General features: G+C 44.6%; 1 protein-coding gene and 1 pseudogene across 1 annotated transcript in view; both read right to left on the bottom strand.

The window, feature by feature from the left end:
- Herc2 (HECT and RLD domain containing E3 ubiquitin protein ligase 2) overlaps positions 1 to 16,527 on the bottom strand; it is a 215,642-nt gene that overhangs the window by 146,985 nt on the left and 52,130 nt on the right. Inside the window, exons 10-16 of the mRNA XM_004644472.2 lie at positions 13,986 to 14,159; positions 11,598 to 11,786; positions 10,476 to 10,627; positions 7,635 to 7,792; positions 7,437 to 7,550; positions 4,942 to 5,193; positions 681 to 874 (exon numbers count right to left, since the gene is read on the bottom strand). Coding sequence (XP_004644529.2) covers positions 681 to 874; positions 4,942 to 5,193; positions 7,437 to 7,550; positions 7,635 to 7,792; positions 10,476 to 10,627; positions 11,598 to 11,786; positions 13,986 to 14,159 — 1,233 coding nt within the window. The remainder of the gene's footprint in view (positions 1 to 680; positions 875 to 4,941; positions 5,194 to 7,436; positions 7,551 to 7,634; positions 7,793 to 10,475; positions 10,628 to 11,597; positions 11,787 to 13,985; positions 14,160 to 16,527) is intronic.
- On the bottom strand, positions 2,007 to 3,775 carry LOC105743978 (annotated as a pseudogene).

Below are 16,527 nucleotides of genomic sequence, written 5' to 3' on the forward strand. Positions count from 1 at the left end.
CACACCCTGCCATTTGAACAGAAGTCTGTTCACACACACACAAATAAATAAATAAATAAAAATTAAAAAAAAAAATCAGACATCTTAGAAGAAAGGAAACAACTGCTGAATGCAACAAGTCAGGAACAAAAAAAAACACCCACAAGAAATAAGATAACTTTAAAAGTAACAGACTACAGAAAGAAAACCACATGATCATATCATCTGAAAAGTAAAAACATTTGACAAATTCCAGGGTCTACTCATGATATACTTCTCCCAGGAGTAAAAATTAAAGGAAAGTGCCTTAATCTGGTAATAAAGCATCTCCAAGAAAACCCCGCAGCTACCAGAGTAGCTGACAGTAAAAGACCAAACATTCTCCTATGATCAGGGAGAAGGCAAGGGTTCCCACCTTCACTACTTCTACTCCACATCATACAGAAGTCCTGTCCAGAAGAATAAGGCAAAGAAAAGACATAAAAGGGATACAGATGGGGGGGGGAGAGAACTGTCTCCATACGCAAGCAGTATACTTCATAGTATAACTGTGAAGAAGGCCACAGAACTAATTCATTTTTTGGTACAACTGCAGGGCATCAGTACAAGATACAAAAATCAATGGTATTTGTACATGCTAGCAATGAACAAATGGAAACCAAAACTGCACAAGACACCACCCTAAACTAGCCACTCAGTACCTGGGCTGGCCCGCACGCAATGCCGACTATGTGCTTGGTGTCCAGTCCTGGCAGTGCAGCAGGTTCTGGCTTGGTCACACGCAAAGTGTCAAAGTGCTGGCACTGGTCATTGCTCCCCCAGCTGTGCACCTCGCTGTCCTCAGTGAGAGCCAAACAGTGGGTAGAGCCTGCAGCAACATCAATCACCTTCTTCCCTGTGAGAGAAGAGAGAGACAGGAAACAGCTTTCAGTCTGCAACTCTGTCTAAGAAGACATTTGCTCCCAGCAACTGGGCATTTAATAACTGCTTAGATCCAGCCCTAGCCCAGGCTTGGTGAGTATGTGGGAGAGCTTCCAGCTACCCTATGCAGTGGGACCTGTCTGGTCCAAACCCAGGCACCCAGTGTGAGACCCTCTTCCGCACCCTTAGGACCCCCCACCACTCCGCAGCCGACCCCCCCCAATGAGTGAGAACTTCTGCAGCATTCTTGGGACCCCCAGATCCAGCCCTAGCCCAGGCCCAGCGAGTGTGTAGGGGAGCTTCCCCTCTCCCCTACTCCCCCTTGTCCCCTTCAGACTCAGCTCAGGCCTGCATACAGGCCTGGGGTGAAACTGCAGCTGCAGTCTGTGCAGAGAGAGTAGGGGACAGAACCACCCAGCTAGTCCAGGAGCAGAATATCTTGCCAGAAGGGCACAACAGATTCACCCCCAAGGGCTGCAGCAGGAAGGAGCTGAGCACAGCAGCAGACCGAAGCCAGCCACAGCTAGATGAATTCAAACTTTGTAGATCTGCATCTGAATAATAACTGCTTAATGGTAACCTGTTCTTTTAATATTCAGCACAGTTCATTTGCGTTGAATATACTCTTAAATCTCATGTTTCATCGGCTTTTACTTCTGAAGACCTATAGCTTATAAATAAAACTACACTAAGATCTGTTTTTTCTTTCTCCCTCTTAATTGAACTTCATTCAGGATGAGATCAGAGTATCATTTAATAATATGAAGTAATTTATTAAGAACTCCAGTGAACAAAATAGATTAAGAACTCAAAACTTCACCTTCCTAGCTTTATTCTTATATGATGAACTTCATGGGCTTTTTTGATTTGCAAATACAATTTATTTTACAGAAACTCAACACTATAAACAGCAGGCCCCGCCCCCTGCCCGCCTTGCCCCCCACCCCAAGGGGTACAGGCCATGCTACGCTAGGTGAGCCGCGATGCAGCCACTGCTTTGGAGCGAGATTCAAGTGCAACAGCCCCGGCCTGCACTGCCCTGCCCTCCAGCCCGCCCGCTGCTGCGCAGGTCAGTAGTCTGTCTGGGCCCAGCTGATCTGGGCCAGTTACATGTTTCCAGCCCAGTTCTCCAACTCCTTCACGTCTTTGTCTTCCTCTTCTTTCTTCTGGGCGCATTTGGATGGCAAGGCTACTGAGGGAACATTTGGTAGAAGAACTGTTTCAGGACCACTGGTCTCCCGCAAATTCTTGTCGAGCTCCTCCTGTTCTAGGGCTTCCAATTCTGCCATGAGCTCATCCTCATCAAATTCTTCTCCAAGCCCTACAGGTCTGGTAATAGCTGTGGAAATCTCCTCTGCAAGCTCTTGCTGGTCAGCACCATCTGCACTGACTCATCAACTTTATTCATGTCTATGTTGTCATGTGCGGCCTTCATGGCCTTGGCGATGTAGCCATGTTCTTGAGCACCTCGGTGCTGGTGTTGGTGTTCTCCAGGGCCTCCCGCTGGAACTCGATGGTGGACAGTGTGCCGTCATCAATCTGCGCCAGCTGACCCTTGGATCTCTTCTTGCACTTCAGTGCCTGGAGGGCCGTGCGCTTGTTTTTGGTGCCGTGCTTCTTGGCGGCTGCCAATTCTGCTCAGTCTTCTTCTCCAGGAACTCCTGTTTTTTGCTTTGCATCTCCTCCGCGTCCTGTAGTAGCTGGATGGCCTCCTGGGGGTGTTGGGCTGCCCTTGCCAGACTTATCCCCACCAGCCCCAAACAGCTTCATGAACAGTGACACAGTTCTGCTCGCCACACCGGCCCTCGCTGCCCACTCTGGATCAGTTAGGCTGGGCACAGGCACCCGCTCCTGGCCCCACTGCTCCCTGCTGCCGCAGGTCTCTCCTCTGCCTCATGAACTTCATGTTTTAAACAATAATAACAGTTTTTGAAGTGTACAGACTGCTTCTGAAATTAATTAGGAAGATGACAGAATTGAGTTTCTTTCCCCTTCCACACTGCGCAAGGATTTTAGTGGCTTAGAAAGAACCTACTTAAAGTAACACAATAGAAGCTAAGATTTTGTAAGTACTTCTGCAGCCTCTCTTCACCAACTCTTAGACTGATTTCAAACAGAAAGAATTGTTTTTTTAACATTCTAGGGCACTAAGACATTCTCACAAATACTCACATATAATGATGTTGATGATACAATGTATTTTTCAGTAAATATGAGCTCAATTTTTTAGCCATAACTACAACTATGCAAAGCATACTCCTCACTGAGGAAGTTTTCTTAAAAGGAACTGTTTTTCTCCCCCAAACTGTATGATATAAAAATCTTTAAAACATTTTTCCTATTTAAATAACATTAAAATATTACATTTTTCCTTTTTTGTGAATCTAACATAATATACATGAGGCACATTTCTGAGCAATATCAACACATTATTCAGTGGAAAAGTACTATAAGAACAATCTATTCAGAGACTGCAGAACATTGGGAACGACGAAACTACCTACACAAACTTAAATATGCTCACGGAATAGGCTATTCCTATACCTAATAAATGAACTGAGGAAGTGGATTTCCCTTGCTAATGGAGGGAAAGATAAACAAGAGGCAAGTGAAATTACAGTCCCACAACACACAGTAACCTATGTAACTCTACAACCACCTCAGAAGCTTGGAAAATAATACACACTTTATGAGCACACAAGCCTCCTGAGGCTCAGGCTATCCACGTGCTTTACAATGAAACTGGTGGTGAAAGGAAATGGCAAGCCTCACCTAAACGTTTCGTAAACCAAAAAGCATAAATGAAGAATGAGCATCAGGACCCACTAAGCTTTAATCTCATAGCAAATGCAACTGCATACCTGTTTTTATGCATACAGCCAGGCTCCTTGGTTAAAATACCTACAGTCTAGCCAGGGACATAGCTCAGTGGTATTAAGCAATTGCCTGGCAAGCACAAGATCCTGAGTTCGATCCCCAGTACCCAAAGAAAAAAACCCCTACACTCTAGTCCTTAATAAAAAGGCTCCCCACTCTTGCACTAGAAGAGAAAATGTTAAAATGTTAAAAATCATCTGATGTGCAACCCACTTACTTCCCCTTCTTCTTCCTTGCCTGCTTTTTTCCCCCCTTTTGTCTCTTTGACACGAGGTCTCCTATGCAGTTCAGGCTGGCCTTGAGCTCACATTATATATAGCCCAGGCTGGTCTCAAACTTACAATGATCCTTCCGCCTCAGCCTCCAAGAGTGCTGGGATTACAAGAGTGCACCACATCCAGCCTTTCCTTGCTTTCTTGTCAGCTTGTCTGTACTTTATCAGGTCTTCATTGGAGTGGAGTTGACCTACACCCTCCACACCAAGCAATACAGAAAATCCAGCTTTCCCCTTTCAAAGCTTCCTCCTACAGGCCAGTGGCTAAGGTTCTGACAGCCCTCAACCTGCTGAAGCGTGCATCCTCCTTAGTAAGACTGTCATAGTTAGCACTGAAGCGTATGTCCCAGGAGTTCCCAACTTCTCTGCCCCCACTTCAGAGGCACCTGCATGCCCCAAGGATAAATGCAAATCAGACCACTCCAAGGAAACCTGATTTCGCCTCCCATACAGGCCCACAGCACAAAGCATGTGCATGGTTCCTGCAGTGTACACATGTACATATCACACATTGAGAAGCAGCTGCCATCCTGAGCCCAGCTTCCTAAGTGATGAACTCTTCAATGTTAGAAAAACTGAATGGGTATCAAACTGAATTTGAGGCTGGGAATACAGCTCAGCAGCGTAAATTCCTGCCTGACAAGCGCAAGGCCCCAAGTTCAATCCCCAGGACCCCCCCCAAAAAAAAAAAATCAAACAATTTGGTAAAAATAATTTTAGGCTACTTCATGATACAGACTAACCACTTTCCAATTATTATCTATACCTACTGAGTTCTTTATCAAGTTTCTCATGACAGGCCACTCATGAAATGTCAGGTAAGAAAAGAAAAATCTGCAGTTTCAAAGATTGGTAAAGAAGCTGCCCCATAAGTTTGCACGGGTACTCACCTTGCAAGCCTTCCAAAAGTTTGGGATAACGGACATGTTCCTCTGTTCCATGACCAAGTCTTTGATTGTCACCTTTTCCCCATGAATAAACTTGGCCATCTTTTGTCAAAGCAATTGAAAATTGACTTCCACAGCGAACTTTGACGACATCTAAATCCTGAAGCTTTTCAATCAGCTTTGGCGTTTTGCAGCCATCACTACCACCTCTGCCCAATTTGCCATAGTCTCCATCTCCCCAAGACCACACTTGTCCTAGAAAATACAAATGCATTGGGTAAAATTAACTGTTTCTTTCCATGGACATTTTTAAATGGTTGAAAATTACTGAGGGTATAGGTCAGTGGCAAGCACAAGGTCCAGAGTTTGATTCCCAGTTCCAAAACCCAGAAAATTATGTAACCAATAACCCATAAAAGTCCAAATCACCGAAGTATACAGTCAATACTCCACTGACCAAACAAAATCAAATTTATACTTGAGATTTTAAAAGAAGCATTTAATAAGGAAAAGCTGATTTTGTTTTAATTAAATTTAAAAAAACATTCCAACTCTATGCGCAATAATACTGCTTCAACTAAATGCTGAGCACAAATCAAAGCGCTCCACTGCCCCAGAAGACACCAGAACAAAGATCAACAGCACACAGCTACAGTCCCCTGACCACTCTCCAGCTACCCAAACACTTCTGTCCCCTCCATGCCCACGCAGGTTAATGATCCACTGAACGTGTCCACTACTTTTGTCAGTGTGTATACACAACGCTGAAAGGCTTGGTATACTCTCAACACTCTGAATAAAACCACACTGCTCATACAGCCCACTTGGCCATCCCTACTGTCCTAAGTGAGCCCACCACTCCAGGGCAGACTGCACAGGGTGGGATGCTGCTACTACACCAACTGTCTTGAAATCCAATAGTGCAGCTGGCACATTTCCCTGTGAGATTTGAGGCAAAGAAACACCAGTGTGAATAGGCAATGTCCAAAATGCTATTTATGACAATTTAGTCAACACTGACAATGTATTTTCGTAATATATCACTTTCACATCAAGAAAGCCAACAAAAACATCCTACCACAATTTATTTAAGAAAACACTTCTGGAAAGACATAATGGTCTGTGCCTATAATCCTAGCTGCTCTGGAGGATAAGGCAGGAGGACTGCTTCAGGCCAGGTGTTTAAGGTCAGTGTAGGTAACAAACCAAGACTACATATCAAAAAAAAAAAAAAAAAAAAAGAAAAAAAGAAAAAAAAAGAAAAAGAAAAAAAACAGAGAGAGAAGAGGGAACTTTCTGAGTTAAGCATTTTGTAAGACATGTCAACAATGATTATTTAAAAACAATGAGATATCAAACCCAAAGCTTTGTGTCATGAAGGATCTTTCAGATGGCAGATGAAATCATCTTCTCTAGATCTCGTGTTAGCAGAAACGTGATTCTAACAATATCTGTACCATCGACGGTACTCACACGTGGATAGGAAAGTATCTGAAATAATCTTTATCTTTCAGCAAAGAAACCCCCAAAAGTCTCTTCCCAACATGCTTTTCTAACCCTGTGGGAGACAGCAGGCTGAGATTTCCCAGCTGATTCAGACAGCAAACCCTCACTGCCCAGGACTAACAATATGCCAAGGACACAGCATGACAGCAGCAGCAGATACCATTGCAAAATGTGAACACAATGGGCCAAGGATATTGCACCATGGTAGATGGGGTGGATGCCACATCTACCTGGCATGCATGAGGCCCTGAGTTTAATACCGAGCAACATAGCAAAAACAAAAAGCATGATTCTAACCAGGAAACCTAACAAATATACCCACAAAAATAAAAATTCAATATAAAAGTATAGCCTCACTAATGAGCACAAACAAAAAACTAAAATGAAAAACAGGCAACCAGCGAAGCATCAAAAACACAGTGTAAGCAGGGTTTAATTAACATTGGAAACATAGAGCAGCTGCACTTTAGGGACTGTTACTAATAACCAGAGATAATTCACATCAATTGTTCCATTGCATTTTTTTGTTTTGTTTTGTTTTGTATTTTAGGGAAGGGTCTACAGGGTGTTTAGGGTCTCACTACTAGGTCAGACTAGTAGTGATCCGCCTGCTTACAGCCTCCCAAGAGCTGGGATTACAGGTGTGCATCACCACACCCAGTCTCAATCCCTGTCTCAGCGTGCCCCAGGGGCAGGGCCGGCCTAGCAAGCCCAGGGATAGAACCCTGGTCCTGTGCCTGCTTGCAGGCACTTTAATCCGCTGAGCTATTTGGCCAGCCCACATTTTAGTTTTTTAGATAAAATATAGAATACCCACCAGGTAGAAGTCACCAGGAGCTGCCTAGTTTTTCTGGGCCCCTTCACTAACTTAAAGATAGATGCCAAGCAGGGTGACCTCACAAGGTTCACTTTATAAATGCAATCCCACCCCTCCAGGAAAACAGTAATAAGCATCTTTCAGAGTCTGCCCGAGCAGTGTGAATTCTACATACCGTTCTCAGTCACAGCCAGAGTCTGGGCATCCCCACTGCCACATGCAACGTCAATGACTTTCAGTCCTTTAAGACCAGCCACCAGCATTGGAATGGCCTCATCTTCACTAGAACCTTTAAACAGACATACGTGTCATTATTCATCCTCTCCAGGGTGGACAGCGCCGTCACATTTCCTGCTCCATGCGGTAAACATACCATGGCCCAGCCGGCCGTAGTTTCCTCGGCCCCAGGTGTACAGCTCCCCCTCAGCAGTGATGGCTGCGCTGTAGGTGCTGCCGCAGGCGATGTGCACCACATGCTTCCCTCCCTGTTTCCCTGAAAAGGCAGAGATCACCCTTGGCTCCTCCAGAGGCCTGTGGGAAGAAGGGAACAGATATGACTGGCCTTCTAGGCACTTCTCATGTTTGGCAGAGGACCGTCCTCATCTGCACTAGACTATCATAGTATCAAGACAGCTTCACCTTTCAGGGATCTTATGGAATATCCAAGAGAAAACCCAACACTGACACTGCTAACACCTCTGTTAATCTGGACGCCAACACCACCCTGAAGTGTCCAGCAGGAATATCTGTGGGAGGCCATTAACTGGTCCCCATTTTATAATAGTGTCAGCTATTTTCTTAAGTTTCTATTCCCCTGCTGAGTTAAGTTTATGGTCCTTCTCACCTTGCCTATTCCCCGTGAATCACGTGCTATGCCCCAGGGGTTGCACCTTCGCCCGTTGCCTAGATACCTGCTGACCCCAAGAGCCGAGACTTCCTGTCACAGCCCGGTTGCCTAGTTACTCGTGCCTTTTACCTGCTGACGTCATTTCCCTATGCCTCCACTACATATACCCAGCACCTCCCCTGAATAAACGAGACTTGATCAGAATCCTGTCTTGTCTCCATTTCTCGCGTCTCCTGTCCTTTGTCCCCTCTTCAATGCCCCGCTCCTCTCCCAGGTGACCTTCGTTGACTGACCCGCTGGTTCAGGACAAATATCCAAACAGTTTCCATTAGAATCTCATACACGAAAGCATACACCGGCTCTATGCACAGTGCCCCAAACATGGTCCGGTAGGAGCAAGGGGAATAAAGACCCGTAAGAATGACTCAGAAAACTCTATGTGAAATAAAAGATGCCAGAAACAAAATCCTATGTTGTAAAATTGTGTTTAGATTCAATTTTGGAAAAAGCAAAACAGTATCAACAGAGGACAGAGCAGAGAGTTCCAGGAGCTACAGATAAGAAGGGATTAACTGTAAAGGTACAAACAGATTCCAAAAGGCAGTGAAAACACCCTCTGTCTCAATTGTGGTAATTCCAACAGCATGCATTCACAAAAGTCAGTTATACCCTGCAAACTGATGCATGTAAGTGCATGTAAACGTTACAAAGGGTGTGGAATTTAATACATATATGTACAAATGTATTTATGAAATAAATGTGGACAGAACGAAGCAAGCAGGCTTTCCTAATGCACACTGTAATCTGCAGTTTATAAAGGAAGTATGAGTCAGCAAGGATTAAATAGAAATTCTGCTCTTATAATCCAGAAAAATTTCCAAGGATGAGTAACACTTCATGAACAATGGTGCACACCCACTCTGACCTCTCCGAGACATTTACTTACAGTGTGACCATCAGCAGCTCAGACTCACACAGTAACAGCCAATGACTCTGCTCTGCACAATTTCCCCCTAACGTGCTTGGCTCAACTAAACTCTCCCCGAAGTTTTTCTCCAACTCCTGCCATCAGAACACCCACCCTTCTCCTTCCAAAACTCTTAGAGCCAGAGACAAGCTGCTTACTCTAGCACTTCACCTCAACTAAGGTTGTTCTCTCAGGAAACACTTAGACCTACTAAATTAAAAATACCATCCCGTACTTCAGTGCCTCTCAAGTGCCATGCACCCCGTGCCAAGCCCACTCCCTTCCAGGGTACGCACAATGAAAACAATCTTCAGCTCCTCTGGGGGTTTTCTTTTTTGTGGTACAGGGGCATGAGCCTACGGCTTTCACACTGAGCTACATCCCAAGCCCTTTTCTTATTCTTCATTTTGTGAGTCATGCTAAATTTCCCAGCTGGGCTTGAACTTGAGATCCTCCTGCCTCCTGCCTCCTGCCTCCTGCCTCCCTCCAGAGTGCTGGGATTATAGGTCGAGTTTAACTCTTTTTCACTACAGATTCATCACTTGTGTTTAATCTCTTCCAATCCTGCTACACTGAGGGGCATTTCCAGGTTCTTGTATGAATAAGACACCACATGAGTCACTGCTTTTCTGCCCATTTGGGATTCTTCCCTACACGTGTCTTGAGCTATAATGTCTCCATCTACTTACACCCCTTACTGTGAGCAGGCCACACGCCTTTGTCTCCTCTCCAGCTACGGAGGCAGGCAGGACTGTAGTCACTTCTACTCCTGCTCATTACTGACCACATGAAGTCAGTCTGCTAGCTTGCCACACGCATACAATTGCAATTTCTACCAGATACTAAAGGCTTTAACACCAGGATCCATACACAACACCAAAGTAAAAAAGGAGTTCTGCTGTGATCACAGAAATGGCAGAACTCTCAATTTTACAACTGGGCATTTGTAACAACTGCTTTTTGTTTGATTTCTATTTTGTTACATTAATCCACAGCTTCCACAAAATAAAGGTAAAAACTGTTTTATCTTTGTCCTGTGAGGATAATACAGTCCAAGAAAAAGGGGACCTTACTGGTTAGTGATATGTGAAGTATTTATTAATGAAAAGACAGCACTTGGATTTGCTTTAGAAGATATGGCGGAGGACGCAACTGCTGGCTGTGCTGGAGAGAGCAGGAGGGCCGACTACTGCTGGCTATTGGGAGAAAGCAGGAGGGCCGACTGCCATAACCTCCTACTTGTAGACCAAGCTCCTGAGGAGTCGTGAAGGCTGCACACAAGACGGTACCCCTCACTGCCTGAGCTCTACATTCTGGAGCAACTGAATGACCTTTCCCATCCTTTTGCAGATACAGCCACAGAGGACAGAATGTCACATGCAAGAATGAGCTGTACATACACAGTGTCCCCGTGGCCCAGTCGTCCACCGTCCCCACAGCCCCAGGAATACACCTCTCCAGTGGCAGCCAAGGCCAGATAGTGATGACCATCAGAATGGGCAGCAATTTTTACAATATTTCTGGAGGCAAGACCTTGGACCAGTTGTGGGGCCTAAAAAGGTAAAAACAGGAAGAAAATTAGGATAAGTCTAATGATAATGAAAAGAGCAGAACTCTTCCCAGTCATTTCTCTGTCCTGAATAAGCCTGTGCTAACTGAAAGACCAGGAACCTTCAGAGAGGCGAGGGCAGCTCTCCAGCTCACCTTTCCTAACACCAGCAGGAGAACAGACAACTTCTAAGTCATTGCAGGCATGGTCAGTGCTAGTGCTGGGCAGCAGAGGCTGCTTCTGTAAAAAGTGACACACAGCTCTCCCTAGTAAGACTATGCATGCCACAAGGTGCTATCATGCTCCTCAGACTCACTCCAGCTGGCCGCAAGGGTAAGTGAGCTCATATACTAAGCGGTAACATTTACAAACAGAAATTATAATCAACATAAGCATTTCCTGGGGACAGCCAGATAGCTCAGTGGACTAAAGCACCTGCATGTTGTGCCGGCCTCGCTCCCAGGGCACAATGAGACAGGGACTGATACTGGGCGTGGTGGCAAGCGCCACTTGGGAGGCTGAAAACAGGAGGTTTACTACAAATCTGATCTGTGCAGTGAGTCCCTGCAGACCCTGTACTAAATACCTAAGAAAAAAAATGAAGAAGCATTTCCTGATTTTAATACCCTGAAATCTTGACAATAAGGCTAACAATGGAGATGATTAAATATAACTAATAATATACAATTTTTTTAGTATTTATTTATTTGTGTTTGTGTGTGGCCAGCTCAGCCCACCAGGGGGCGGGGCTGGCTGGCATGTGGTGCTGGGGGATTGAACCGTGGTCCCTGTGCTTTGCCAAGCTTGCTCCAAGTAGGTGCTTTAGACCACTGCGCCATCTCACCAGCCCCACTAATAATATACAATTAACAGATGCTGATCAGTCATTAAAAGCAAGTAGACCCTGTGGCATCTGTGGGAGAGACCATGTACAGTGAGGGAAGCACACAGGCACACTGCCCACAACACCTACCAGGGTGTCGCTGTTGTAGGCCTGCGTATACACTCGGCCACTGCGGGACAGGATCAGGAAGCGCTTCTCTGCACATGCAACCTGTGTGACCCCAAGGTTGGCAAGGCCTTCACACTGGATTGGGCCGATTACATTGGCATAGTATTTCCATCCTATTAACCCCCAACCTATGACCTCCTGCAATGATCCCTGCAAGATAAGAAAGCAAGTAAATGTTTTTATAGCAAGGAATTGCTGAGGAGGAATATCGACATACTCTAAGCTGAAAACAAAGCAAGGAAAGAAAGCAGCTGATACAAACAACCAAATAGAATATCCCATATTACCTCAGTTAACAAGAAAGAATTGGCTATTTTTCTACAGTATTTCATTATGACAGACCTGGCTTTCCAATGTATTTTTCAAATGCTCAAATGACATCACATTCTCATTTTGTCCCAGTATAGGCAAAACCTAAAAAAATCTAAGTACAAAGCTGGGAGACAAGCATCCCTAAAACCAGGGTAAAAGGGATTAAGCTACAAAGAAGCAACATGGAGATAACAAGCCCACTCAGGTCATTTCTCTGACGCACAGACACACACACACACACACACACACACACACACCCCACATCAATCACCATGGCAGTGTCTGAGTAGCAAAGTTTTGGCAGCAAGTGTTCACCAATATGAGACTCATTTAAAAAATAAGCTCTAGGTCCATGTACACATGGCACACTAAACACCTAAAAACTGAGAAGCTCTGTCTCACACAGAAAACTCTCTTTTTAGTAAGAAAAATAAAGTACATAATAAGTTAACATGCTACAACTAAACGTTCATTCCAGAGAACAGCAAAAGCTTAGAGAGGCAAACAAAAATGAAAACAAGCAATGGAGACACTGGGTAAATGAAGGTCAGAGGGGCAAGTGACAGTGTATCTCTGTGTACAATTTAGGTTACTGAACCATGTGACTATATTAGTTACTTTTGAAAATATTATTGTAAAGTTTAACAAGTGCTGTTTATATTTAAAGAGAAAAAACCTGGACTCAGAATCAGAATCACACTGTATGACCCAGACAAAGTTCATTAAGATCCCAAATTGTGGCTTTCCCCTGGATGTGCTGAAGGAAAGTCATTACGATGAGAGAAAGCATGTATGTAGGTTGGTGATGGGCTGGCATGGTGCCCTCCACACAGGGAGATCTCTACTATTACCATTATACAATGGTCCCTATACAACGCATAACTAGACTGTCATTATTACATGACATACCAAGACAACTCATGTTCAGAGTATATTAAAAAGGCTCTAAGGGCCGGCCAAATAGCTTGGCAGATTAAAGTGCCTGCAAGCAGGCACAGGGCCCAGGGGTCTGATCCCTGGGCCTGCCATGCGGCCCCCCCATGCCCCCCCCCCACCCTGGGGCACCCTGAGATCACAATTGAGCCTGGGCGTGGTGGTGCACGCCTGTAATCCCAGCTCTTGAGAGGTTATAAACGGGCAGATCACTAGGAGTCCCATCTAGTAGTGAGACCCTGAACGCACTATAGACCCTTCCTTAAAATACAAATAAATAAATAAATAAATAAAGCTCTAGGCTAGAGAGGCAACTCAGTGGTAGAACACATGTTTAGCATGTATAAGACCCTGGGCTTGATCACTAGCACTTCTAGCAGCAGAAAAAATAGCCCTGGAACGTCTCTGCAAAAGGCAGAAAGGTTGTAGCTGTGCTGATATAGGTCCTCTCTCTGGGAACCCCAGTCTGGGTCCGAAGCCCTGTGCATCTCAGCTTGCTCACTAGTTACTCTGACCCTGACAACATCTTAAACTATTTTAAACATGTTTTTAAAATATAAGTCAGGGGGCCGGGGAGATGGCTCAGTGGAATAGGCGCTTCCCTGGCAAGCGCCAAGGGCCTGAGTTCAATCCCTGGTTCCGCAAAAAAATAAAATAAAGTAAGTCAGGCTCAAATGGGTAAGGGAACAAGGAAGGGGTTAGGGAAAAAGTAAATAAAAAAAAAGAGAAAAGAAGGAAAAACTGAAAATAAAGCTTTTGCAAAGGAGGGGAGGAGAGGTGAAAGGGGGGATAGGGTGATGGGAAAAGAAAAATCAAGTTATATCATGTACAAATATAAATTCTCTACGATGAATGTGAGCAATGTATATGTGAAACATACCAATAAAATCTGAGTTTTAAAAAAATCTAAGTCAACTCCCACCACAATAACGAAAGTAAGTCTACACACACAGACTGAGCCTCTGGGAGTCTAACTGGAACATACAGAGAACACTGCTCTAAGGGCCAGAGCACAGCGCAGCAGGAAAGCACTTCCCCACCATGTTTAAGGGTCTGAGTTCAATCCCCAGCACTGCAAGAAAAAAATGACACTTCAATACATACCTTATGAGACGTTGGGGAGCTACACAGAGGCGGCATACAGGGAGTAGCCAGGCGGTCTAAATGGGCCATGACGACAACTGCAGTTTGTCTTAAATCAATGGCAAGCTCATTGTCTTGAGGAAGAGTAAGGTACCTCAGGAAACTCTCATTGGGACTCAGAGGCCCAGATAAAAGCTAGATTACGTAAGCAAACAAACAATTAGAATGGTGAAGAAAAGTTGCACAATTAGTCTCTAAATCCTCTTTACATTTGTTACTTCTACCTGTAAATTTCATTTTGGCCATCAAATGACAATCCTGATGATACAATTACACTGTCCATCTTTACATGTAAACATCACTGCAAAATGCACACAACACTGGCTGGCTGTGCCTGTGTATATTCACTGGGCTGCACACACACTGACCTCTCTGTGCAGACTGCACAGGGCTTCCTACTACAGCCGAACTACTGTACAGGCATGCTGCCCCAGAGCGCGACATGAGCACAGAACGGGCTCCACTAACAGAGTACAGCACCTCAACTTTGCTCTGACAACTAAAAACAAAAACATTGCATTTTAATGTGAATGATGCCCACTTTGGAGAAAACTCAATTTTACTGGCAAATTAAGTCCTCGTTCTAACAGTTCCAAAGGCAAAGAAACCTTATCATTTAAGCATGCCAAATAACAGGTAGAAAGGGCCATTGCTGGATGGCTCTGTTGCTCCCAGAAAAAGACAAAATCCAATATGCACTGTAAAGAGCAACAGTCCTGAAGTCCCAGCCCAGGCAGACACCCTTCCACTGACCCGGCTCAGCCTCCTCACTGGCAAAGAGTGTGGCTGGGACTAAACAGACACCAGTCAGGTGACGCACTCATATTGCCTGGCCCAAGGGCACCGCAACGCCATCCAGCAATGGCCCTTTCTACTGTTCTTTCTAGTATTTAATTTCAGGTGTGTGTTTCAAACTTGAGCCTGTACTGACAGTTTGTGCTTGTTGATCCAAGTCTCTTCTATGAGCAGCACAATGGAAGAGAAAAAGAACAGAGCCCCACTGGCCTGTCCTCAGCAGGAACTACTGCTGGGAACAGAAAGAAGACTGCATGTGTGGGTAGGTTTTATCAACAAGAACAAAGATCTTCTCAGTATGGAGACTGCTCAAGACACTGGAAATCGAAAGCCCATTTTACCCAACTACCTCTCCTGGATACATTCCAAAAGAGTTAAAGTCATCATACTACAGTGATACACGCAGTACGATTCACAACAGCAAGGCTCAAGGAACAGCCTAGATGCACATGCGTTGACAATGGATAAAGAATACGTAATACACAAACGAAATTGAACTTTATTCAACCACTAAGCAAGGAATTCACATCATTCAGAGGAAAATGCATGACTCTTGATCCCATAATGTAAAGTAAAATAAGCCAGAAATGGAGAATTAACTACCACATAGTTTCTCTAATATGAGAAGCCCAAAATATAAATAAATTAAAGAGTAAAATAAAAGAGAGATGGTAGGAAATAAAGAGGCAGATTGTTTGAAGATGAAAAAGGGTTATCAGGCAAAGCAGGGAGGCGGCAGCGGGGGGACTCACGGATAGAAAGTGGTGAAAATACAGTATGTATGTGCCCACTCCTCAAAACAAAGGCAAATACTAACAAAAGAGATTTCCTGCTGGGGCCCGTCATTTCATGAGGCCATGTGGCCTCTTCCTACACCGACCTTAGCCTCAGTCCTCCACGGCACCACTGCAGGTGCTGACAATCCACAGCTCGTGCTGTGCTCTTCCAACAGTGTCAGGATTTCTATCACCCTTTATTCTCCTACTAACTCCCTCCTTCATAGAAGGAACCATGCCTTCATTACACGTTCCATCACATGAATATGGTCTGAGGACTGAACCCAGGGCCTTGGCACTGAGCTACATCTCCATGTCCTTTTTTCACTTTTTTTTATTTTGAGCAAGGTCACGCTGAATTGACACCACTGATTTTGAACTTGATCCCCTTGCCTTGCAGATTTTGCATTTAGGATTTGTTAAAGGATCCACAGATTAATTACCAACTCAGTTTATTTTTTAATTTTACATGTTTTTTTAATTTATTTTTTCTTTTTGTGGCCAGCTCAGCCCACCCTGGGGGCGGGGTTGGCATGGCTTGTGGTGCTGGGGGTTGAACCTTGGTCCCTGTACTTGCCTAAGCAGATGCTTCAGTCTGCTGAATTACTCTCTGGCTCCCCCAACTCACTTTAATACTGGGCTAGTGTCTAGACTAAATGATGGTCTCAAAAACTGCTTCTAATATTATATATTACAGGACAACATGATTTCTGGAGATATTAAAAAAGTTTGTTAGAATTTTATAATTTCAGTAGGAGGAATCCAAAGTATTATAATATGCACATCATAAACACTACATGGAAATCATGGCAGGGGGCCTGCCCTTTGGCTCAGTTATTTAAGTGCCTGCTTAAGCAAAGCAGGCTCAGGATTCTGTGGCTGGATCCCCACATCCTCGTGCCTTACCAGACCTGCCCTTAAGGCATCCTGAG

This window comes from Octodon degus, unplaced genomic scaffold, assembly GCF_000260255.1.
Source record: "Octodon degus isolate 3935 unplaced genomic scaffold, OctDeg1.0 scaffold00199, whole genome shotgun sequence".
Lineage (NCBI taxonomy): Eukaryota > Metazoa > Chordata > Mammalia > Rodentia > Octodontidae > Octodon > Octodon degus.